The sequence below is a fragment of the Brassica rapa genome, chromosome A07 (assembly GCF_000309985.2).
Source record: "Brassica rapa cultivar Chiifu-401-42 chromosome A07, CAAS_Brap_v3.01, whole genome shotgun sequence".
In the NCBI taxonomy this organism is placed as follows: Eukaryota; Viridiplantae; Streptophyta; class Magnoliopsida; order Brassicales; family Brassicaceae; genus Brassica; species Brassica rapa.
Genome location: NC_024801.2, coordinates 26,935,908 through 26,959,274, shown reverse-complemented (window position 1 = coordinate 26,959,274; position 23,367 = coordinate 26,935,908). Strand labels below are relative to the sequence as shown.

At 35.9% G+C, this 23,367-nt stretch overlaps 5 protein-coding genes and 1 pseudogene across 6 annotated transcripts; 2 read left to right on the top strand and 4 right to left on the bottom strand.

Moving 5' to 3' along the window:
• Positions 1-186: 186 nt before the first annotated feature.
• On the bottom strand, positions 187-2,323 carry LOC103832038 (GDSL esterase/lipase EXL1). 2 transcript variants are annotated; one of them, XM_009107997.3, is made up of 6 exons: positions 2,037-2,308; positions 1,760-1,945; positions 1,311-1,441; positions 994-1,227; positions 647-902; positions 187-545 (listed from the first exon to the last, which is right to left on the bottom strand). In XM_009107997.3, exons 2-6 carry the CDS (start codon positions 1,863-1,865, stop codon positions 352-354), a joined length of 921 nt encoding a protein of 306 aa, XP_009106245.2. In that variant the 5' UTR covers positions 1,866-1,945; positions 2,037-2,308; the 3' UTR covers positions 187-351. The 2 variants fall into 2 exon arrangements, with proteins under 2 accessions (XP_009106245.2, XP_033132107.1); XM_033276216.1 differs by having other exon boundaries at positions 1,760-2,323.
• A 4,484-nt stretch (positions 2,324-6,807) lies between these two features.
• On the top strand, positions 6,808-8,663 carry LOC103832037. Its single transcript, XM_033276217.1, has 3 exons — positions 6,808-7,062; positions 7,621-7,885; positions 7,969-8,663. The coding sequence occupies exons 1-3, from the start codon at positions 6,997-6,999 to the stop codon at positions 8,508-8,510; spliced, it is 873 nt and encodes a 290-aa protein (XP_033132108.1). The 5' UTR covers positions 6,808-6,996; the 3' UTR covers positions 8,511-8,663.
• Positions 8,664-8,888: 225 nt separating this feature from the next.
• Positions 8,889-15,456, top strand: LOC103832036 (vacuolar protein sorting-associated protein 35B). The gene is made up of 22 exons (XM_009107993.3): positions 8,889-9,083; positions 9,164-9,260; positions 9,330-9,453; positions 9,937-10,122; positions 10,200-10,287; positions 10,467-10,523; positions 10,607-10,696; positions 10,796-10,918; positions 11,290-11,364; positions 11,451-11,510; positions 11,890-12,006; positions 12,129-12,368; positions 12,494-12,559; positions 12,674-12,763; positions 13,098-13,187; positions 13,509-13,598; positions 13,991-14,059; positions 14,162-14,242; positions 14,348-14,455; positions 14,550-14,653; positions 14,776-14,889; positions 14,966-15,456. Exons 1-22 carry the CDS (start codon positions 8,988-8,990, stop codon positions 15,177-15,179), a joined length of 2,379 nt encoding a protein of 792 aa, XP_009106241.2. The 5' UTR covers positions 8,889-8,987; the 3' UTR covers positions 15,180-15,456.
• Positions 15,457-15,790: 334 nt separating this feature from the next.
• LOC103832035 (rac-like GTP-binding protein ARAC5) lies at positions 15,791-17,291 on the bottom strand. Its single transcript, XM_009107992.3, has 7 exons — positions 17,008-17,291; positions 16,661-16,748; positions 16,465-16,574; positions 16,326-16,389; positions 16,181-16,245; positions 16,040-16,105; positions 15,791-15,959 (listed from the first exon to the last, which is right to left on the bottom strand). Exons 1-7 carry the CDS (start codon positions 17,104-17,106, stop codon positions 15,861-15,863), a joined length of 591 nt encoding a protein of 196 aa, XP_009106240.1. The 5' UTR covers positions 17,107-17,291; the 3' UTR covers positions 15,791-15,860.
• Positions 17,292-19,915: 2,624 nt separating this feature from the next.
• Positions 19,916-22,038, bottom strand: LOC103832034 (annotated as a pseudogene).
• Positions 22,039-22,287: 249 nt separating this feature from the next.
• Positions 22,288-22,983, bottom strand: LOC103832032 (defensin-like protein 3). The gene is made up of 2 exons (XM_009107991.3): positions 22,732-22,983; positions 22,288-22,634 (listed from the first exon to the last, which is right to left on the bottom strand). The coding sequence occupies exons 1-2, from the start codon at positions 22,793-22,795 to the stop codon at positions 22,459-22,461; spliced, it is 240 nt and encodes a 79-aa protein (XP_009106239.1). The 5' UTR covers positions 22,796-22,983; the 3' UTR covers positions 22,288-22,458.
• Between the last annotated feature and the right edge of the window lie 384 nt (positions 22,984-23,367).

The window sequence follows — 23,367 nt, the reverse complement described above, 5'->3', positions numbered from 1 at the left end:
TTGTTTTATTTGATTTTTCTTTGTTCAGGATACACCCAGTTTTTTTGTTTGGTATTTAATCCTTGCAATAAAGTTTTGAGTCCCAATCAGGACTCTATGACCAGTAGCAATCTTATTCTTCGTTAGTATTATTGTAGAAAATGGAAAAGAACAAGATTTGCCGGAGTTTTGAACAATCATAAAGCATTTAGAAAATATTAATATTGTTTATACAACCATGAAAGACAATTACAAATCATGAAAAAGGAGAAAATAGACAAAAAAATAAGTTGAGTTTATCTTTAGTTTATAATTATAATTCAAATAATCATAAATAGTGTGACGAACATGTAGGTGTTATTAATCGATTAACTAGACAATTCTGCTGAGATATCTATCAAGAAGTTTTGCAACTATAATTCTGTAAGCTGTTTCAGTGGGATGAAAACTGTCCCAAAACACATAATCCGATCTTATGGGACATACAGCAGATGTATAGTTGTTGCATAGCGCCGTCACTTCTATTAGTCCGGTTCCGCAACATCCTAAATTGCTCACCTTAAATCCTATAAATAATACCCACAAATATTATTAGTTTTGAGTAAAATAATTAATTTTGTTTTAAGAAACTAATAGTTTCATGAAAAAGGAAGTAATGAATGTTTACCATATTGTCCAGGGTTTAATATGAGATCAAGAAGAGGACTGTAGATATCGACATAGATTAATTTCGAGTCAAGTAAGGTTCTTGATAAGACATCTATGTTTCCACTGAGCTTAGCATTGAAAAGTTTTGATGCATCATTAAACCTAACAACACAATCTCTTGTAGGTCCTCCTGCTACAGTTCTCTGCGAAGGAACACATCCTATTGGTGGTGCACCAAACATAAGTATTCTTCTTGCTCCATATCCGTAGAGTGACTACCAAAACCATATGAAAAACAAAAAAGATTAAAATACAATTCTGAAATAAATTTCTGAAGATATCACTAATTACATTAATACTATTTACCTTAGCAAAAGAGCGAGCATTGTCGGCCATAAGAGCAGTGAAAGAATCAACGGTGTATTGGAGACGAACCGTAGGGAGACCAAAGAAGTCGTTTGCAATATCGTTGCTACCACATATAACAACGAACATGCTATTCTTGAGTATGAACTTTGTCCTCTCTTCTCCAACCATTCCATTCAATTTCTCTATATATTCTTCAAAATATTTCAGTTGTTGCGATAATGGTATTCCTCCCTTTAACGATTCAAATAATATATTAGTGATTTTTTTAAAAAACTTCACATAAATATAAAACAATAGAAGTGAAGAGTAGCTACCGCTATTTGTGTTGTGAAAGGGACATAACCAGCACCACCAGAAGCAAATGTTACACCGGTTAGGAGATCTTCCGGTTTTAGATTTGGATCTCGATATGCCGGTATACTTGGTTTAAGCCCTAATTCTTCCGCTATAAAACCCAAGAAAAACATATTTCACTAAGTTGCAACTTGGTGTTCTTTTCTTATTTGGTCAAAGCGTACTTGCTGTTTAATAATGTATAGTTGCCAAAAGAAAAAGTTGCAACTTGGTGTCTGAACTTTTTTTTTGTACAGATCACTTTAAGAGTGTAGTAAAACTATTCACGGGTTGCAAGTCGTTAACCAGCTATTCAATGCATTGTATAGCTAGCTATCCACTAAATAGTAGTATTAGTGTATGATTAATGCTCTGTAACACGTTTATAAATGTATCAACGAAGGAAAAACCTAGAGGTAATTAAACAAACCTAGAATATCAGTGGGAACTTTGCCATTGGAGAATCTTCCCGTAGCAACTCCACCGTCGAAATCAATACCATAAGGAGGATAATCACATCTAGCCTCCGTTATCATATCATCGTTATTTCCGGCATCGACAATTGAATCTCCGAACACAATTACCGCCGGAATAGTTATATTTTCTGGAAGTTTCACTAAAGCATTTGTGGTTGTCGTAAACAACAACACAAGAAATAAACTGAACCAAAATAATATCGACGAAGAAGAGAGAAAAAGATAAGAAACCATATTATGATGAGTCTTGCAATGTAGTCGTAGTGTCTCCGTGTGTGAAAACAAAAGTCTTGTTTTTCTTGAAAGCTTTGGAAGATAGATATAAATAGTCCTCAAGCTTCCCAAATATAGATATTTATATATACATATTAATATATGTTTTTATGTAGAGTTTGGTTTGGTTGCTATCATAAATTGAAGACAATGACATTTTTTTTCTCCTCTACCGGTTATCCACTTCAATCAACAACGACCTTTTTTCCCAAAAAAATTGTCAAAATCCTTATTGGACGTAACCTTTTTTAAGAGACATAAGTCTATTGCGAAGTGTAGTGTTTAGCCACGCATTACATTGACATATCAATCCTGTTGATTGGTATAGTTTTTTGACAAACCGTTGATTGATATAGTTGACATTTACTAGTATTTACTTTGCAATCTCATGTATTTATTTTGCCATCTCACAGAGATCTCTCTGTTTATGAAAGTAGATTATATATCTTTGCATACATACATGTATATATAAGAACCTCAGAGTGAATAAACAGAAATATATTACTTTACATTTTATCACACTTTTTGGAAATTATACTTCTTTGTTAATTTCGAAATAAACAAGATAGCACTTTAACAGATAACTGTTATAAAAATGGTATCATATAATAGAAAAGATGAAAAATAGTTGAAAAGATTGGGATCCATCGGAGAAGCTACAAAGAAGATTTAACGAAGCTTAAATACACTGACCTAACCAAGCAGGACAAGTGAGAAGCGACACGAAAAAGGAGTCCCGCTAATATAAGCACGGACAGTGAGCTGATCTTCTTCATGAACTCATCAAAGGGACGATAGTACACTACGGTGATGCAGTGACTTGATGGTTACATCAATCACATGAAAGATTAGTGGAGAAGATGCCCAACAGAACATGGAGATATCAATAATTGCAGATAATGCGGTTTAAGCGAAATTGTATTTTACAAGTAATTTTTTGAAAAAATATTCAAGTTTTAATTATTTTTATTGAGTAATTTAAATGTAGAAGATAGTTTAAGTTTCAAAATTTACTTACTTAAATATATATAACAAAAATATAAAATTTTCATCTTGGTTTCCATTTTGTGTGTTGCTCATTCCACTATTAAAAATGGTTGATAGATATTAAAAATTGATACTTCTGATTTGTTGAGCAGCTCTCTGAAAAACTTAACTCCAAGCAAAATAAAATAGTTGGCCCAGCAATTATCAAACAATAAATTTAATAAAACAAAAAAAATAATTTTTGTTTGTATGTGTCAATCTTGCACAATGTTAAATCTTACTGGAAAAAAATCTTTATACCAACAGGAATATTGTCCCCTAAAATAATTAAAGAATCAAAGGTCCCAAACACATGCCTGCCAATTAAAGTCTTATAAATATACAAATTTATATGACATAAAAATATACACATGTCTTATATGATCTTATATTAGATGGTTAGACACTCTTACTGACGTTTAATTGCATTTCTAATTTCTTAAATATAACCGTATAGGTTCATAGTCATAGTCATATACTAGCTTTTTTTTATCAATTTGGTAGAAGTTGGAACACTCGGATCATTTTGGCCATGCCTAAATATATACACGATCGATTTTAGAAAGAGACTATTTTAAATGTAAATAATTTTCGATGTCTTGACGTGGTTCTGATCTTTCTATCAATTTCTTCTCGAAATAGGTAATAACATCGGTATTGAATGGGAAGACCCCACAAAGCTACAATCCGTTCACCGCTGGAGGAGTAAATGCAAATCAAAACTTTATCTGAAATACTAGTGGTATAACAAATTCTGAGCCAACAAATATGTAATGATCATCTATATATATCTTGCTTATCAAAATATCTAATAGATATAAAGCCTAAAACATTTAATTAAACTGCCCATGATAGCAACGTTACTGTTTAGGTACTTTTTCTTTGTTTTCTTCCCAACAATTAGTTTGGTCGTCTGCATCCGAAGAACGTGTAGCTCACATATTTTGGATCACATGTTATGATTTAGTTTTGGTTAGTGCCATTTTAGTAGTCAAAAACAATGACAGAAGAAACTAGTTAGTTAAGCAGTTGCATGATCTATTATTGATATATCATATTCATTAGCCATTAATGTTTTTTTCATCCATATATGTATTTTTATAAAAATAAACATCACCTCTACAAAAGTAATTTTTGGTACATTTGTTAAAAGGTATATAAAACGTCAAACTACAAAGTTTCTTCCATCTAGTTTCTACTGATGCTAATCGATAGATGCATGCTCATATCTAACGTAAAGCTGAATTAATACTTGTGAACAAAGGATTAATACTTGTAAACAAAACAACATTTTCAAAACTGGTGTGATATGAATTTATCAAAAAAAAAAAAAACTGGTGTGATATGAACAAAGAAAATGGTTCCACGAACAATACCTAGCAATAGTCAGGGACAGATGCACTTAACGAGGTCACGTGCTCCGCCCAAATTCTGTTTTTCTTTAAGTATTTAAATACAAAATTTTGATTTTCTTTAAATAGCAGGGTAATTGTATGAAAATGCAAAAAAAAAAAAAAAAAAATCTTGAAAATGTCCAGTCTAATTCAAATATGAGGAATTGTTTACCATAGGAGGAATCGCAAACTGGAGGTTTATCCAAGAATGGCTGTCTAGCTTTGCCTTGTTCAAAGAAGCTCTGTTAATCATCATGTTTTATTGTTCACTTTTGGTGAAAGTTTATTTTGATCTGTTTACTCACTTCTCCTAGTTTGATTAGGTGTTGTTCTTGTCGTTTCCCTTGTTAGGACTTTAGTTTCTGGGACACATTTGGTTTGTTCAGCTTTGTTTCCAGAGACACAGATGTGTACTGCTAGCTTTGTATCTCACCCATGTATCATCCTTTTAGGTTTGAATGAATACAGTGTTTAAAAAAAAAATTCAAATATTAATAGTGCTCTGTCCTCGATAAAAAATGCTTCTAAATCTATGAATTGGCCAATATCTCATTGGTTTTGGTTTTGGTTTTATACCATACTACTAATTAATTCAAACCTTGATTTTCTAAGTAAAATAAAAAAATGTTCCATTTTTCTTTTGTTAATAGTTAATACGTTATACGATATGGATATATATATGGATGATAACATAACGAAAGTTGTACGATCACATGACATGCTACTATATCCACATACCCCGATACAACAATTAGCAGTTGTCCATTTATTTTCCTTTTAAAATAAAGCAGTTGTGCGTTTATTTATCTATTTGACTATTTCTACTGTTCTGGCAACTACGTAGCCTGTTCTTTTATGTAGTGTATCATGGTCTTTACTTTACAACTAATCTCTTCTCTATACTTTCCCCGGTTCTGTTGCTACTCGCTACTGCGGGCTTTACAAATAATGACGAAGAACAATAAACCATGCTAAATCTCTGAAGCCCAAGTAACACATAATTTTTGGTTTCAGCTGTTGGATCATCATGTCGAGCCCAAATTAAGAAGAAACAACGCATTCGACAATCTCTCAAATCCAATACAGCTCATCTCACTACATTACCTCCACCACCACCAGAGTGTACTAACATCAGAACTCATCAAATCCAGCTGCTCAATAAATCTGATGCTCTTGTAAGAAATATATATGTCTATGTAAGATATACTTATCTTTAGGAATGAATATTTCTTTCTAATGATGTAGTCTTATAGTAATCTATTTTTATTGAAATTGTTAACCTTAAGCATACTTGGTAACCAGTAAATAAAAGAATTTATTTTTTAATGTTTTAACTAAAGCATAAGTGACTAATGTTCTAGAAGAGGAGAGTGACTTGAAAGACAAGTCCAATGGAAGATGCATAAGAAAATAAATTCAATGGATGAACCTAATGTTTTAGAACATTCACACTTGTTTTCTCATAGTGAGATGAGTCACTTAAGTAAACATTTGTCAATTACTCAATTTTGATGGATGGTTGAGATTAAAGGATAAACATGCCAAGAAAATAAGAAAAACTTGGTGAAAAAGTAAACAAAACTTGATGAGGAAGCTAGGTCCCCCTTCCCACTTATAATAGATGTACTTGCTCTCTCTTAAAGCACCACAGAACAAAAGAATTAAAACACACATAAAAACAGTGTGTAGACAAGGAGAGAAGTCTTAACTCCACTTTAAAATCAATAAATCATCTTCCATGCACTAATCCTTCTTATAATTCTATCATGTGATTAGTCTAGATATTAAAGATCTTAGGGGTTCATGTAGAATCAAGTTTACAGCTCTTGGATCCCGAGCGTGTGTGAGACATGTAACTATCGTAATCGGGTAATTAGGCTTTATGCCAACTGATGTAACCGATCGTTAGGTCAAACATCTCAGTACATATCTTTTTTATCATATACTCTTTTTCTCAATCAAACGAATAGGTAAAGATGAAAAAAAAATAGGTGGTTAATTCACTTATAGATAAGCTGTGCTACCAGCTCGATTGAGGCTACAATTTGTACAAAAGGGCTTAAAATTATTTTGAGAAATATTTGGGCTTTTAAAAACGTTGTCGCAAAGCCTAATAGCTAAATATAGGCCCATTAGCCGAGATTCTCGGAAGGTCAGACCGAGCCTAACGACGTTGCAATTTACTTATATACCCCTGTATGATTAGGGTTTTGAGGGTCTCTAATGCGAGATTACGAAAAAGCCCACCAAGTGGACCGACTTTGCCCGAGTCGGCGGATCTGAGTATCTCACACGTCTTTAAATATACAACGAGCTTGCCTCAAATCCATATCGAGTTAGGTTTTTTTAGCGTTTCTTCTTCCTCCTTTAAGCTGCAGGATTGTCTCGGGTGCTTAGTATTGGCTGGTTAGATCTGAACCCCTTTCGAATCGATTACATCCGTACCCAAACCCCTCCCTCCTCCCCCCATCCCCCTCCCGCACCCTCGATTCGAAAACATGATGCCATCGATCCTGATTGCAAGGAACCAGGCGAGCGGTCAGAACTTGGTCGATTCGACTAAGGTTCGTAGAGCCCACAGATTTTGGTTTCTTGCTTGAATTGTTTTTCTTGAAATTGAATCCTTAGGGCTATTGATTTAGTCATAGTTTTCGTGTTTGTTTGAATCTCTCTGATTAGATTAGATATAATCTTTGAATTTTAAATCTCAAGCGTGGTTTGTCAATCATATATATACTTAGGAACCCTATAATACCATTATATATTCATATAACCGTATATTAACTTTAAATCATATGCTTATCATAACTATATTTTCTTTGAAACGTTTGCAAGCTATACCTATTTTTATGTATGTTTTCAATCTATAACCTATGTTTTGTAGAACAAACCACAAGCCATATATTCTATATATTAAATAGTTATAAACCATATATAAAATTATTAGTTATAATTCATATAATTATTTTATATACATAATAGGGGTCTCAACGATCAGGTAAGTTTGATTGTATTGTGTGGTGTCTTGTTTGTTGTAATGTGTGTTACACATTGAGTGGGAGGGTTTGTTACGGATCCCCTGTGAAACCGATAGCCTAAAACCCTTTATTCTAATATTAAAGATCGCAAGAATCGTAAATGATTCCAAAACGGCTCTCCCCAAGGATAAGAAGGAGAGGAGAAAACACAAAGAAAAGCGTGAGAAAAAATCTCACAAACATTCTTCGAAAAAGTCTAGTAAGTCCCCAGGCGTGTCTGAGAAGAGTGGTGTGACCGAGGAGCTTGATGGACCTCAAAACCACCTCGGTTATCTATCTGACGGAAGCCAGAATAGTAACAAGAGGAAAAGAGACTGCTCTCCTCCGGCTGTTGAAAGTGTCGTCAAAGGTTTGTACCAGTGTGCTTAATGGACAGTCTAAAGACTATTGTATTGTTAGAAGACTGACATGTATTCATTTGTTTGTGTGCAGCTGTGTCTGTAGCAGGGAAACCTCTAAGGATTCGTTTGACTTTCAAAAAACCCAAGGTTGAAAGTCCTCCTCTTCCCCGTGAGGATGTTGTTTCCTGTTCCATTTCCGGTGCTGAGTCTCTCAATCAGGCACCACAAGCTTCTGCCGTATGCTCTACTGTATGTGAGCCTGAATTGATTGTTCCCTCAACATCCGAGACAAAGAAGATATGTGAGCCTGAAGTGAATGTCCCCTCAACATCAGAAGCTGCAGTAGCTGGTGAAGCTAATAAGAGAAAGAAACACAAGCCGACCAAAGAAGACCGATACAATGCATTGTTTGATGATTGGACTCCAATTTCCACCATTGCCATGGAGGTTGATTCTTCCTCTAAGGACGATGACGACTGGCTATTTGGGAGCAGGACGAAAGAGAGAAGAAACTGCAAAGCAGCAAACAAGATTGATGAAGACGTGCGCACATCTAGTGATTCGTCTTGGCCTAAAGCTCAGTTTCTGTCTCAAGTCGGGATCTATTCTTTACCGTACACCGTCCCGTTCTAGTGTTTGTTAGTCCTTTACTCGTGTACAGTACCTGTTGTAACAACAGTTCTCTAATCTAACCCAATTTTGACACGGTCCATTTCTTGTTCATGGTGTAACAAGTAGACTATCAATGTGTAACACTTCTCTAATCTAACCCAATACTGTTAATTTCTTGATCATGGTTAACGACTATCAATTTGTAACGAAAATGTGTTATTCAAAATCAATGGCGAACGTGAAAACTAACGGCTCGAGTGAATGTTTTTTACCCTCAACAAAAGTATTGGAAAAAACTATAATCATAATTACGAAAAGATAATTTGGTAAAACATATTGATACACATTTTATTAATCCCGCACATGGTCCACCTAATAGATTTTTTTTGTTTAATTATAAGAAAACGAAACCAAAACAATATCAAAAATCGAAAAATAAAATTCGCGAGTCTATTATTCGTGGGCTCAACTGCTGACACAGGGAGGTAGGAAGAAGAGATGAGGAGGCTCGCCGGAGTAGAAGACGAGGAGAAGTGGCTGGCCGAAGGAATCGCCGGAATCCAGCACAACGCTTTCTTCATGCATCGCGCCTTGGTCCGTCCGTTTCTCTCTTTTTTTTTTTTTTAATTATTTCTCTTTGATCTGATGATTTATTTTCTCTTCGTCTTCCTCAGGACGCGAACAATCTCAGAGAAGTCCTCAAGTACTCGGCTCTGATGCTCTCGGAGCTCCGCACCTCGAAGCTATCTCCTCAGAAATACTACGATCTATGTAGAACTTTTGAATCTCTCTCGATTTCGTGCGCGTTTGACCGTTTCTAATGATTCCTCTTCTGATTAGATATGCGAGCCTTCGATGAATTGAGGCAGCTGGAGGTTTTCTTCAAGGACGAGAGCAGGCATGGCTTACCTGTGGTTGATTTGTATGAGCTTGTTCAACACGCCGGCAACATCTTGCCTCGGATGTAAGCCTGATGATCTAGATATCGTTGACCTAGTTTCTCTTGATTGGATTAGGATCTGATAAGTCTCAGTTACTAGCTAGAGTTATAGGATGTAAGGAGATGATTTAGATTCATTCACATCTTCGAGCTTGCTTCTCTTGATCGGATTAGGATCTGATAAGTTTCAGATACTTGCTAGATTGGACTAGAGTTATAAGATGAAAGGAGATGATTTAGATTCATTCATATCTTCGACCTTGTTTCTCTTGATCAGATTAGGATCTGAATAGTCTCAGTTATTAGCTATATAGATTGGACTACGGTTATGAGATTAGACTAGAGAATGAGGATGATCTCGTGTAAATCTACTTGAGGTAGCTAGGCGTTGAATGAGATTGTTTGCTTTTACACCATTATCTTAGAGAGATATCGATTAATGGTTTTGCTTGGTCTGCATTGTTTCGTGTTGCTGAGTTACTTTATGTGCTGATGCTGGTCTATCAGGTATCTGCTATGTACAGTAGGGTCTGTTTATATCAAAAGCAAGCAAGCTCCTTCTAAAGATGTTCTTAAGGATCTAGTGGAGATGTGTCGAGGTGTTCAACATCCTATTCGTGGACTCTTCTTGAGGAGTTATCTTGCACAAGTGAGTAGGGATAAGTTACCTGAGATTGGCTCAGAATACGAAGGGTGAGTCGTAACTATGCTTTTTCAGTCTCCTTTGAGTATTTAGGTGTTTGTTTACTCTCCTTTCAACTATCCTGCAGAGATGCAAATACTGTGATGGATGCTGTTGAGTTTGTGTTGCAAAATTTCACCGAGATGAATAAGCTCTGGGTTCGAATTCAGCATCAGGTGAATTTTCGATCTGGGAGTTGATGGTAGTTAGATACGCATAGCACCTCTGCACTTGCATGCCCCTGACTGAAGCATAAATGAACTATGAAGAGCATGCTTTTGGTCATGCAGGTTGTGTGGTGCTTGTGAATCATTGATATTGGTCAACCTGAGCTGAGGTGTTCCTTGGACTGCAGGGACCTGGAACAGTTCGAGAAAAGCAGGAGAAAGAGAGGAACGAACTCCGTGATCTGGTACTATCAATACCGCTACTGGACTGAATACATAGTTTGCCATGCCACTGGCCAATAAGTTGTATGTAATGTTTTCATCTCAGGTTGGAAAAAATCTGCACGTTCTAGGACAGATCGAAGGTGTTGACCTTGAGATGTACAAAGAGACTGTTCTTCCTAGAGTCTTAGAACAGGTTCAGCAGCTCATTTTTGCATCTATCACCAGTTTTCTTTTTCTTATAGATGAGACTTTAGTTGCTGTATAAGTTGCTAAATCGGGAAACCTTGATCAGGTTGTCAATTGTAAAGATGAGCTGGCTCAGTATTATCTGATGGAGTGCATAATCCAAGTTTTTCCTGATGAGTATCATTTGCAGACTCTTGAGACATTATTGGCTGCTTGTACCCAACTGATGGTGGGTACGCTGACAATCGAGATTTTTCTCTTTCCTAATCTCCAATGCAATTGTATGCTTAGAGTTCTCATGCTTCCATTGTCTCTTGAAGGGGGTCTATCTGACCTGTCTGTATTGCCATTAACTATTCTTGTTTGCTAGTATATGGGGGTAGAATGTTGCTCATTTTTTAGTGACTAGGGCTTTGGCTTGCCAGTTAGAAGTTTTTGAAGGAGGCCCTTGATCTCTTACAGTTTAAGTGAAATTACAAAACTCTGAGTAGGGAATTAATGATAAAGAGCACTTTGTTTTTGTTTTCATGCGCTGCACTTTTGCTGTTTGAGATCTTTTACCCTTTCCTTCCTCCCTGACCTTAAGAAATAAATTTTCAGCCAACAGTCGACACCAAGATAGTGTTAACTCAATTGATGGACCGGTTGTCAAATTATGCTGCCTCAAGTCCAGATGTAAGTGTCTGTTGAGCTATCTTTGTGCCTTTTAATTTTTGTTCAATGTTACTGAGTTGTCTCTCCTATTCATTACATCTGGGCAGGTGTTACACGAGTTTTTGCAAGTGGAAGCTTTTGCTAAATTGAGCAATGCAATTGGAAAGGTTGGCTCCATTAATGAATTATCTATTAATGAATTTTTCTTTTCGCTGTTGGATATTTTTGAAACATAACGGCCCTTAGAATAGTCCTATGTAGGTCCCAAGTACCATGAGAAGTAGTCAGCTTGATTGTTGTGTTGCATGATATATTCTAATCTTTGGTTATCTTCTCTTAATCAACTCCTTTTGTTAGGCATCGTCTAATTCTATGACATGTGATGGGTACCAGTGCCACGATAGTCTGTAAATGTCTGTCCTCTAGTAGCTTGATTTGAGAGTTCAGTAGTTAGGAGAGCATCTTATCTCACGCAGAAAAATGAAAAATTATGCTTAAGTTTCTCGAAATACATTTATATGACGTATGTACTTGGTATGGCTGCAGGTGATAGATACACAGATTGAGATGCCTATTGTTGGAGCCATGACGCTGTTTGTCTCTCTTCTGACTTTTACACTCCGAGTTCACCCAGATCGGCTTGACTATGTGGATCAAATATTGGTACGGATTTCTTCCGTGGACATCTTTCCTAAACTCGTCATGATGAATTGTTTAGGTTTATGATTAGTTGAATCTGGTGTAGCCATGGTGTTAAACTAACTCTTGATCCGCAAAATTTGTAGGGTGCATGTGTAGTTAAGCTTTCCAGTGTGCCCAAGCTGGAGGACGCCCGTGCAATGAAACAAGTGGTTGCACTTCTGAGTGCTCCTTTAGAAAAATACAATGACATAGTTACAGCTCTTACACTGTCAAATTACCCACGTGTCATGGATCATCTTGATGATGGAACGAATAAAGTAATGGCGATGCTTATTATTCAAAGTATAATGAAAAACAATTCGTGTATTTCAACTGCTGATAAGGTATGCTTACTACTTTCCTCAAGTAAAGACGTATACATTATCTACTTGTACTATGTTTCAAAAAAAAAAAAAAAAAAGACGTTTACATTATCTATTGTAATAACATGCCAATCTGTGTTCACTAGGTTGAGGTGCTGTTTGAATTGATTAAAGGACTTATTAAGGATTTGGATGGAACCGATACAGAGGAGGTGCGATCACTTTTTCCTTGGTTTCTCCCACGTGGGTTGCAATGAGTAGCTCTCGTCAGCTTTAGTCCAGCGTCTCTTTCCTCAACTCATATTTTTGTGTGTGTTTGCAATTAGCTTGATGAGGAGGATTTCCAGGAGGAACAAAATTCAGTTGCCCGACTGATACATATGCTTGATAATGAAGAACCAGAGGAGATGCTAAAGGTGAGAAACATCATGCGTATACTAAATTTTCGGTTCAGTAGTTATATGCATTTTGTTTCCGGACCTACTGTCTTCCCATGATTTTAGTAGATATCTATAGAGCTGTTACAGTGACTTACCCACTTAACCTAACATGGTTTTTATTACTTGTCTGTTGCTCAACTCCCCTGAAGCCGCCTGCATCCCTAAAGTGATCTGCAGGCCGGCTTCATGCTCATTGGCGTTCTTTAACAGAAGTTATATATATAATTACAAGGCTATAAGACCATGGTTTTTTTACATCATATCTTATGAGTTACCAAATTACTTACCTGGGTACATAACTGATATGCAGATTATATGTGTTGTGAGAAAGCATCTTATGACAGGAGGAACTCGACGCCTTCCTTTTACCGTTCCCCCACTTGTTTTTTCTGCACTCAGGGTATATCTCTTCTTTCCCCTATAATGTGTTTGGATGTGTGTGTATCCAGTTGCAAATAAACCCAATGAAATACACTCTCATTGTTTCTCAATGAGAATTCTTCTTGTCACTGAAACAAAGTTCCATGTCTTTAGTTCTATATGAATTTCCATCTTATTGCTCATTTTAATGTCTACACATTTATACGGAGTGCTTTCTGATATGATATAACACAGATCGTTGAGTGTGACCACTTCACGTGGTCACTCCACTGGGACTAAATTTTCTGCTTTAGCAAAAATGTTTTTAACTTCAAGAGTGGCTAAAATGTTTCCGCAACAGTTGGTCAGGCAGCTAGATTCCCAGGGTGGAGATATAACTGGAGAAGAGGTGTCAGCCACCCCGAGGAAGATTTTTCAGATTCTCAACCAGGTACTATGAGCATTTTTTTTCTTTTTTTTTTTTACATACATGTAAGTTAGGGAACATGTGTTACTTCACAGAGGATGGATTCCAGAAGTTAGACATTTATTCTTGTGAATCGTTTATCTCCTTGATGAATTCAGATCATCGTTTGATAATCAATGCAGTAATATTTTTTCTACGTTTTTAACTAAAAGCACTGTACTGTGTGTATTTAACGTATTAGTTTCTTCGATTGCCCACCAAAGTTTAACACATTTGTTTCAGTATCAGGCTATGTGTTAGTTTCAAAAAAAATTTCTCTAGGAGTTGCATTACTCGACAACTAAGTTTTTAATGACAGATCACGTTTAACGCCCAATATCTTTTACAATCCACTGAACATGTGCTTTTTGTTCCAGACAATCGAGGTTCTTTCCTCAGTTCCATGTCCTGAACTGGCTCTAAGGCTCTACCTCCAGTGTGCTGAGGTAATCTATGGGGCATCAACAAAATTCGAAGTTGCCTGTAGGCAACATGTAATCGACTTAGCATTCTCAATAATTTTCTATTGTTCTGGAAATGATGATCAGGCCGCAAGTGATTGTGATCTTGAGCCTGCTGCTTATGAGTTTTTCACCCAAGCATTCATACTATACGAGGAAGAGATCGCGGTAACTTATTTTTCTTTCTGTGTGAACTTTATCAAACTTAAAGCTCTCTTCCTCAACTCTTATATACTTTCACTGTGTTGTGTATTTTGTATCATTATACTATAGGACTCCAAGGCACAAGTCACTGCAATTCATCTGATTATTGGAACCTTGCAAAGGATCAATGTCTTTGGTGTTGAAAATAGAGACACCTTGACACATAAAGCAACCGGGGTACAGTTTTTTCGCCAATGCTTTCTCATTTTTTAAAAAAAGGTCTCTTCTCAATTTCTATCTAAACACTTAATTTTTTTTTCCTTGGGACCAGTACTCAGCAAGGCTTTTAAAGAAGCCTGATCAATGTCGAGCGGTTTATGCATGCTCTCACCTCTTCTGGGTCGATGATATAGATGGCATCAAAGACGGAGAAAGGTACCTCCTCTTGCATTACTCTCATACTTCTCTTTTTTTTTTTTCATGTTTACATTAAACCATGGGTAAGTCAATGATCTTCTTAGCTCCAGAACTAATTCATTGTCGATGTTATTCTCTAGAGCTCTTCTCTGTTTAAGACGTGCACTGAGGATAGCAAACGCAGCTCAACAAATGTCTAATGCAACCCGAGGTAGCAGCGGACCAGTCACGCTGTTTGTCGAAATCTTGAACAAGTAAAAAATCATCTGACATTTTGTTCATACACAATGAAGAATATCTGAATATTAATAAATGGTTTTTTTTTGTCAGGTACATATACTTCTATGAGAAAGGGAATCCACATATCACTCCATCTGATATACAGAGTCTGATAGAGCTGATCAACACCGAGATGCAAAGCGACGACAACGGTAACAGAAGAACACACTCAGATCCCTTCTTTACAAGTACACTGCGTTACATTAGGTTCCAGAAACAGAAAGGTGGGTTGATTGGTGACAAGTATGACCTCATCAAGTTGTGACTTGTATCCTCCACACAGTCCCGAATCAAATCCATAGATCATTTGGATTTGATTTGGTTTTCTTTCTTTCTGAAATTTCAGAAGAAATGGTGTAAACACACAAGTTTGGTTTCTTTTCGGGTCCATGACAAAATTGGAGCAACCTTTTTGTAATCTTAATCCTCTTTGTTGCTAATACTACTCCCCTTTGTGTATAGAATTCTCGTTTCTGAAAACCATTATTTGAATCTATGCCTCGATTGCAAAATCTAACTTAATACATTGTTGTTTTTTTGAATTTTTTGTCACTTATACATGGTCGACTCAATCACATAATCACACATCTACTATTTCTAATTACACTAGTTATGTGGTTGACATGGTTACATGTAAGCCAACAAGTGTTGTGTTATTAACATTTTCTGATAGCCTAGAAGGGAGGAATTACGATGATAAAATTAATTAAACTCGTCTGTTAAAAGTACAAAATGGTTTTCAGAGATTAGTCTACATAGAGGAAGTACAACAACAACACACCAAGAACTCATCAACTTTCTCTTACTCAAAATCCTCTTGGCCTTACTTCAAATAACCACAAAGGCTGGTTTTGATGCTAGACTCTCTTCTTTTTGTCTCTTCAGCTTCGTTTGTTACCTACAAATCTTCTTGTTTTTTTCTTTTTTTTTAAAAAAAAAGAAGAGGTCACAGTAAAACACAAAGACTCTTGTTCAGTTTCTTCTTCTTTTGATTCGGTGGCTGAAGCACCATTTTTATAGCTGCGTCAAAGACTGCTTTAACGTTCTGCATAAACATCATCAGTCTGTTAATACATACAAAACCACATAACAAACAAACAGACATCTGAGATCCTATGAGTGTACCTGCTGCGTCTTTGAACTACATTCAATGTAAACCGGAGAACCTATCAGTTTCCTTAGTTCTTCTCCCTGCAGACAAAACAATTAAGACACATCTCATCTAGTTGTATCTGAAAAGAATATTGGATTGTGGAAGTTACCTACCTGGTTTGTAGTAATCGGCACTGCGCCAGGATGGTCTATGAAGAACTGCTTGTCATCTCGAAGATCTGCAAAATTCTTAAATATAAGTATATTTTTTTTCTTGTTATCAGGGAAGAGTTTTTTACAGAAGAAGAGAGTCAGATACCGAGTTTTGTTCCAACGAGGATAATAGGAACTCCAGGTGCATAATGCCTGAGCTCAGGAATCCACTGAATAAAGAAACCAAATTCAGAATCAGCTCAGCAATGGGAAGAAGAAAGTTAGAAGCAAGAAAAGAGACAAACCTTTTTGGCTATGTTCTCGTAGCTAGCTTTGCTAATAAGCGAGAAAGCAAGAATGAAGACATCTGCACCACGGTAACTCAATGGTCTTAATCTGTTATAGTCTTCTTGACCTGCACAAAATCAACAACAAGACCTTAGTAGCAAAAACAAGAAACCAACCACGTTTGATGGGTGGTTTCAAAATGATGGTTCTTACCAGCTGTATCCCACAAGCCAAGATTCACAGTGTTCCCATCTACAACCACATTAGCACTGAAGTTGTCGAAAACAGTTGGTACATAGTCCTGATAAAGTCAATAAACAAGTCATGAGATTTTGACTTTTTTTTTTTTTAACATCCTTTATGTATAATCTAAACTAGTTCTCAAAACAAGTTAAAATGGATCATCATTAACACACAATTTAACAGCTTTAAAAGCTCAAACCTTTACATGATCTAGCTTAATTACATTCAAGAAAATTATCAAGGAACCTTCAAGAACACTACTGAGAGCAAAAAAGAAACAAAAAAGAAGGAGGAGACTTTTGGCAGTGAATAATTACCGTAGGAAAAGTGTTGCTAGTGTAAGAGATCAGCATACATGTTTTTCCGACGGCACCATCGCCGACTGTGACACACTTTATGAACCTCGAAGCGCTCATCTCCCGCCGCAAACTCACAAAAAAAACAAATGAAAGTCTTCTTCTTCTTCCTCAAATCTCAGCCATTACCAAGAATCAAGATACAAACCTTTCACCTAACTCTAGAAAAATACCCTGAAACTCAAATGAGAGATTGATGAAAGAAGAATGATAAAATGTTTGTATTTTTTTTTTCCTTTTATTTTGTAATGTTTTCTCTATGTTTTAAAATTTTAATGCCAGATAAATGGTACACCAAACAACACCTTATCGTTTACACTCATCCCACTTTAATTTTCTATATATTATTTTTTAAGAAAATTCGAATTTGAATGACAAATCAGCCGTTGTAATTTACATTATGAAATTAAAGATAGCCAACTACCACCAAAATAACAACCTGACACACTAGTTTCTTTGTTTATAAAATAGATTATTTAATTTTCTAACGACCCATGTATACAAAAGCAAAAAAACAGGAAATCAATTAATATTATGATAAAAAAAAATAAAGATAAAGCACAAGCGACGAAAGTATGGGGGAGGCAGGATTGGGATATTAATCATTTGATTGGGAAAAATTCTCAGTCAAGAACGTGCGACTTAGTGTTACGGCACCATTTCATTCGTTTCTTATAATAAATTCTCTTTCAAATGAGTATTATATAGTTTTCATTGTTATTATAGTTTTCAAAGATATCTTCATCTTTAAGATAAAAATCCTTCAAGAACGTGCTTAACTCTCATTCAACTCGCCAATGAGCCAAATCATACGGTCGCATTATTGCATTTTCTTTATATAATAGGCAATCATATGAAACTAACTAAGGTGTTAGAGTTAGCTCTACGCTTTCTACCTACTCTTCAACCAACAACACCTTTTCACATTCGTTAATTCTTGCATGAAACAGGATTGGGAATTTTTATTTAAAATTTTACAGGAATAAATCATGAATTTGAACGCTTGTAATTGAAGCCACATGTTTGGAATTTTTTTAGTAAATAAATCTTTCATTAGTTAGTCAACACAGTCAAGTGTTTCATCAATATTTTTCCTGAGAAATTTTTTGCCAATATCGTAGTCAGTAGTCCGGGCCATAACACAAAGTCCACAAAGCACCAACACAACTACGATACTCCTGAAATATTATCAATTTATCATCATAGATTCATAATAATAAAGGGAAAGCCCAGTCACGTAAATTGACACATTATGGTACGTAAGACTTTATATTATAGCCAAACCAACATAAAGAGTTGTTTACGCTGAGAGACACATTGTGTCTTTTGTTCACTCTTAAAAACACATTGTAATTACAACACACAAAGTTGAGACAGGTGTCTTTGTTACTGACCAAAAAGCCCTTGGCTTATAAACCAGCGTGAATGGGAAGAGCATGTTCTCTTTAAGGAACCAAACCAGATCACAAATCTCGTTGGAATAAATGAAACAAGGGAAAAAGTAAAAGCAGTTGTCTGGGTTTGAGTGTTTCTATCCTGCCCGTCGGATTATTTTTTTAAAAACGATCTAATGGCTCAGAAAAGCCTTATTGTTTTCGCTTGTAATTAATAGCTACCGTAATAAATGCGTCTTCTTCGACAACTCGTTGTTCTGGGTTTGAGATTAGGTGGGTGAAGTGTCATGGATGACATGGTTGTGGTTGTAGATGTTTTGGTTTGCTTAAGCTTTGTTTTGCGTGGACGACATGATTATGGTTGTGGTAGGTATGTTCAGTCTAGTCGTTTGAATGTAAGGGCTACTTTGAGGCCAAGGTTAGGATGGACGTGGTTAACATAACAGTATTGTGGGTTGTGTTTTGTTGTGGACCTGCTTGTTTAGGGTGTGCATGTCGTGAAAGTGTTGTTGTGGTTAAGTGGGTGTGGTTAGTGTGACAGGTTTAGTGGTCTGATTGTGGTGCAAGACGGGTGTTGTGGTTCATTATGGATGACATGTTGGTGGTTGGCATGTGGTAAACAAGAAGCTTTAGTGGAGTGTGTTATGACTTAGTTATGAAGGTGGTGTAGTGGTTGTGGTCAATTTCAATTTTGTAGTAGAGGAATAATTCAATTTTAGGGTGTGATTATGGTCTGGGTTTGAGATTAGGTGGGTGAAGTGTCATGGATGACAGGGTTGTGGTTGTAGATGTTTTGGTTTGCTTAAGCTTTTTTTTGCATGGACGATATAATTATGGTTGTGGTAGGTATGTTCAGTCTAGTCGTTTGAATGTAGGGGCTACTTTGAGGCCAGGGTTAGGATGGACGTGGTTAACATAACAATATTGTGGGTTGTGTTTTGTTGTGGACCTGCTTGTTTAGGGTGTGTATGTCGTGAAAGTGTTGTTGTGGTTAAGTGGGTGTGGTTAGTGTGAAGCTTTTCTGGGCTGAGAAACGTAAAAATCTCAAGAATTTCTGAGACGATGATATGGTGAAACAGAGATGCAAATTCGGAGAGGAGAGACAGGAAATCAAAGAGACAAGGGTTTGGGGAGGTTTGATTTGGACCGGAAAGCTAAAGAACTTATGGGGCGACAAGCGGAAGGCGAGACGATGCTATGGTGAAACAGAGAGGGGAATTCGGAGAGGAGAATCAGAAAATCGAAGAGAGAAGGGTTGGGGGAGGTCTGATTTGAGTTCAATTTCAGATCATTTTTCTGAGGAGAAGACACTGGAGCATGAGGTTAGGGTTCATCAGGGGTTGAAGAAGATAAATCAAAAATGTGAAAAGGGAAAAAGTAAAAGAAGTCGTAGGTTGTAAAAAGTAAAAGAAAAGGAAGCAAGATGTTTTTGGTTAACTAGATTGGTCTGGTTAGGTTGGGTGAGTTTTACAAACTAAGTAAATTTGTCTCTAGTTGAGGGTTATATTAGTAAAGAGAGCATGAGAAAGTGTGCTATAGCATAATGTGCTTTTGAGTGAAATTGATAACACAAAATGTGGAAATGTGTCTTTGAGGGTAAAAATTTCCAACATAAACATATCTGGTACATGTCACGAAATCACTCACTGATGGTGATACAGACTTATTTTATGTAAAACACACTCAATTAATCACCAAAGAGTTTATGGAAAAATTAACAAGGGAAGTAGCAGATGCACTTGTGAGCTGGGAAGACATAGTTGCAAGATCCATGTCGTGCTTTCTCTAGTCGAATGCACTGATTCTTGCATGCATTATTGTTTCCACAGACTCCTGACACGTTCCACTTGGCCTTTCGCACAGCTTCTGTACTGCTTCCACCATTGTTGGTGCTTCTGTATATACCATACATCTCACAACGTTAATTCATATAAATATGAAACTATAACTTGACCCGCACGTACTTATTTTAACTTTTATATGAATATTATTTAAATTAACAAGGGAACATTATTTAAAATTACATGCATGTGATAGTTTAGGTCATTACTCACCGAAAGCAGCAAAAAGAACAAGGGCAGCGAAAAGAAGGGCAACGATGGAAGCAAACTTAGCCATGATCACTATTTATACTTAAGTCTTTATTGTATATGTGTGTGTGACGTGTGAAGAAATAAGCTCAGGATCAACCTCTATTTATAGTAGAGAAAATGACGAGGTGTTAGTTTTACTCTGAGCATGAATATATATTACGATTAAGTGTTTAACCCTACAAATTAGACAAACACCGTCTTCTAGAATACAATGTTAAACACGCATGTATCTCATGATAAAAGATAAGATATTGACAGATACATAAACAGTGCTGCTCGGTGCATGGTGGTTATAACTGCTAAATTGTTCATTTGCAATTCGACTCGGTGGCTATAATTACTGTTCACATAGCTGGCTTATTTGACTTGGTCAAGAAGTTACATGTCTTTACCAAGACCACATCGCATTTAGTTTGGTTACACAAGTGGCAGTGATTTGTCACGACCACATTGCATTTAATTTGACCTTGGATATTTTCATGTTAATGATTGATCTTACAATCATGTTCCCACCCTCAGACTAAACTTTTGTTTAATTCGGACCACCTAGAAGAGAAAATCCGATTTTAAAAAAATAATTGAAAAACGGATTGAAAGAAAAATTGTTTTCAACTTCATCGCCTTATCTGCAAGCTTTGATGATAATAGCCACGTACCAAACAGCTTGCTTCGTTGCCCTACTAAGAGAGCCCCAGAACCAGACACATACAAGTAGCAAACTCAGAAGAAGACACATACAAACTAAAATGGTTAACTCTAATTAAACGAAGGATGACCCGAACCGGTTTTGTGAATGCCTCCTACGAACTTGGGTGCTACAAAAAGATCTAAAAAAATTTACATGGTTTGGCTCTAATGGCCAAGGTTTCTCCCTCTTGATGTTTATAACCTCAAACATGATATAAACTCTAAGACACTAAAAACCTAAAACCACATGCACTAACATTAACACGAAAAAAATCAAATGCTAAAAAAAGATGTCACAAAATGTCTGGACATTCGTATCTGTGTCTTAGTATACTTGATCTCTAAAATTTATAAAATATTTACATAATAGATTCAAACCGGGTCGAGTTTGATAAAAATAGTTAAGTCCATTGATTCTTATTATATGGATCCCATTCCATCTCCTTTAATAATCTCCAAATAAAACTTAATTCATTTTTCTATCTTATATTCAAATGGGAGATTAATCAAACTCTGGGAAATCGGTCAACAGAAATCATATAATATCATTTTTCTATCTTATGATATTTTGCATAATCTTTATCTTCATTTGCATCTTTGCATCCAAGTAGTTCATTTTGTCAACGTACCAACATATTATTAACGTTTTGTGTAAATCAACATTTATAGTTTTGCATCAAATAGTAAAGTTTTAAGAGAACATAATAGAGCCGGGGAAAGAATAGAACAATATATAACTTTTTGGTGGTCAGCTAATCAAATCTTCAGGTAGAAAGAAACGCTTATGAAGGGATTACGGCATGTAGTTACATATGTCTTTTTTTTTACACTGTAGTTCTTCCATATGTTAACATAAAAAAAACATTTATATATCAAGGTATAATACCAATATACTCCCAGAGTAGAGGGTGGCCTAACTGTCAGGTGAAGGAAGCTCGACCAGGAAAGCTTTAGTACTTCCTACCAGTGACTCGCGGTAGAGTAGGAGTACATATATAGCTAGTATTTGATAAGCGACTAAACTCCGAACTGTAGATACATATTTGGTGCCCAAGACAAATGTTTGATTTTCAACATGCCAACAGTTTATAATATTATATATTAAAAACAAACCAACACAAACATATCTGCTACATGTCATGATGTCACTCATAGAGCGAGTGACACAGACTTATTTAATGAAAATAAGCACACAATAAACGGTAAATAATAATACAAGCACCCATGATTTTGGTAGATTAACATGGGAAATAACAGATACACTTGTGAGCAGGGAACACATAGTTGCATGATCCATGTTGTGCTCCTTCAAGTCGAATGCACTGATTCTTGCAGGCGTTATTGTTTCCACAGACTCCTGACCATGTCCCACTTGACCTCTCGCACAACTTAGCTTCCACCATTGTTGGTGCTTCTGCATATATATATCATGTTAAATTATCAAATAATCTGAAATGGAAAATTTAAGACTCATTATTTCGTTTCGTGCATAAGAAAAAATCGTTACTCACCAAAAGCAGCAAAAACAACAAGAGCAGCGAAGAGAAGGGTGATGATGGAAGCAAACTTAGCCATGATATCTTTTACTGTTAATTTTGATGTATGTATGTGTGGTGTGTGAGGAATTAAGCGTAATATGAGCCCCTATTTATAGTGATATGATGGTTAGCTTAGTCTTTTACTTTTTATCCTGCAATAAAAGTTTAACCCCCACAACTGAAACACATACTGGCGTCTAGGTCATTGGAAATATTTACTAAATAGACGATAAGATATTGACTAATCAATAGTTGATGGTAATTTTCTCCACCACATATATTTACTTACATATGATGCATGATCTATCTAATGCAAAAAAAAAAGATCTATCTAATGCAAGCTAAGCGAGTGATTTGCCATTGGGCCAATGCTACATTTATTTTTCACATGTGCCGGTGTTTAATTTGTGTCGGTCAAGATTCAAGAAGATAGGAGCACCTCACAGAAATTCTCAGAATAGAATTCTAATGACATACAATTTTGATATAATGTAATTGTATATTGATCTGTTCAAAAAAAAAAGTAACTGTATATTGTTAAATTTTAATATATTTTTTTTTATAAAATGAACCACTTAAAACAAAGCAAATGTTTTAAGTGATTTTTAT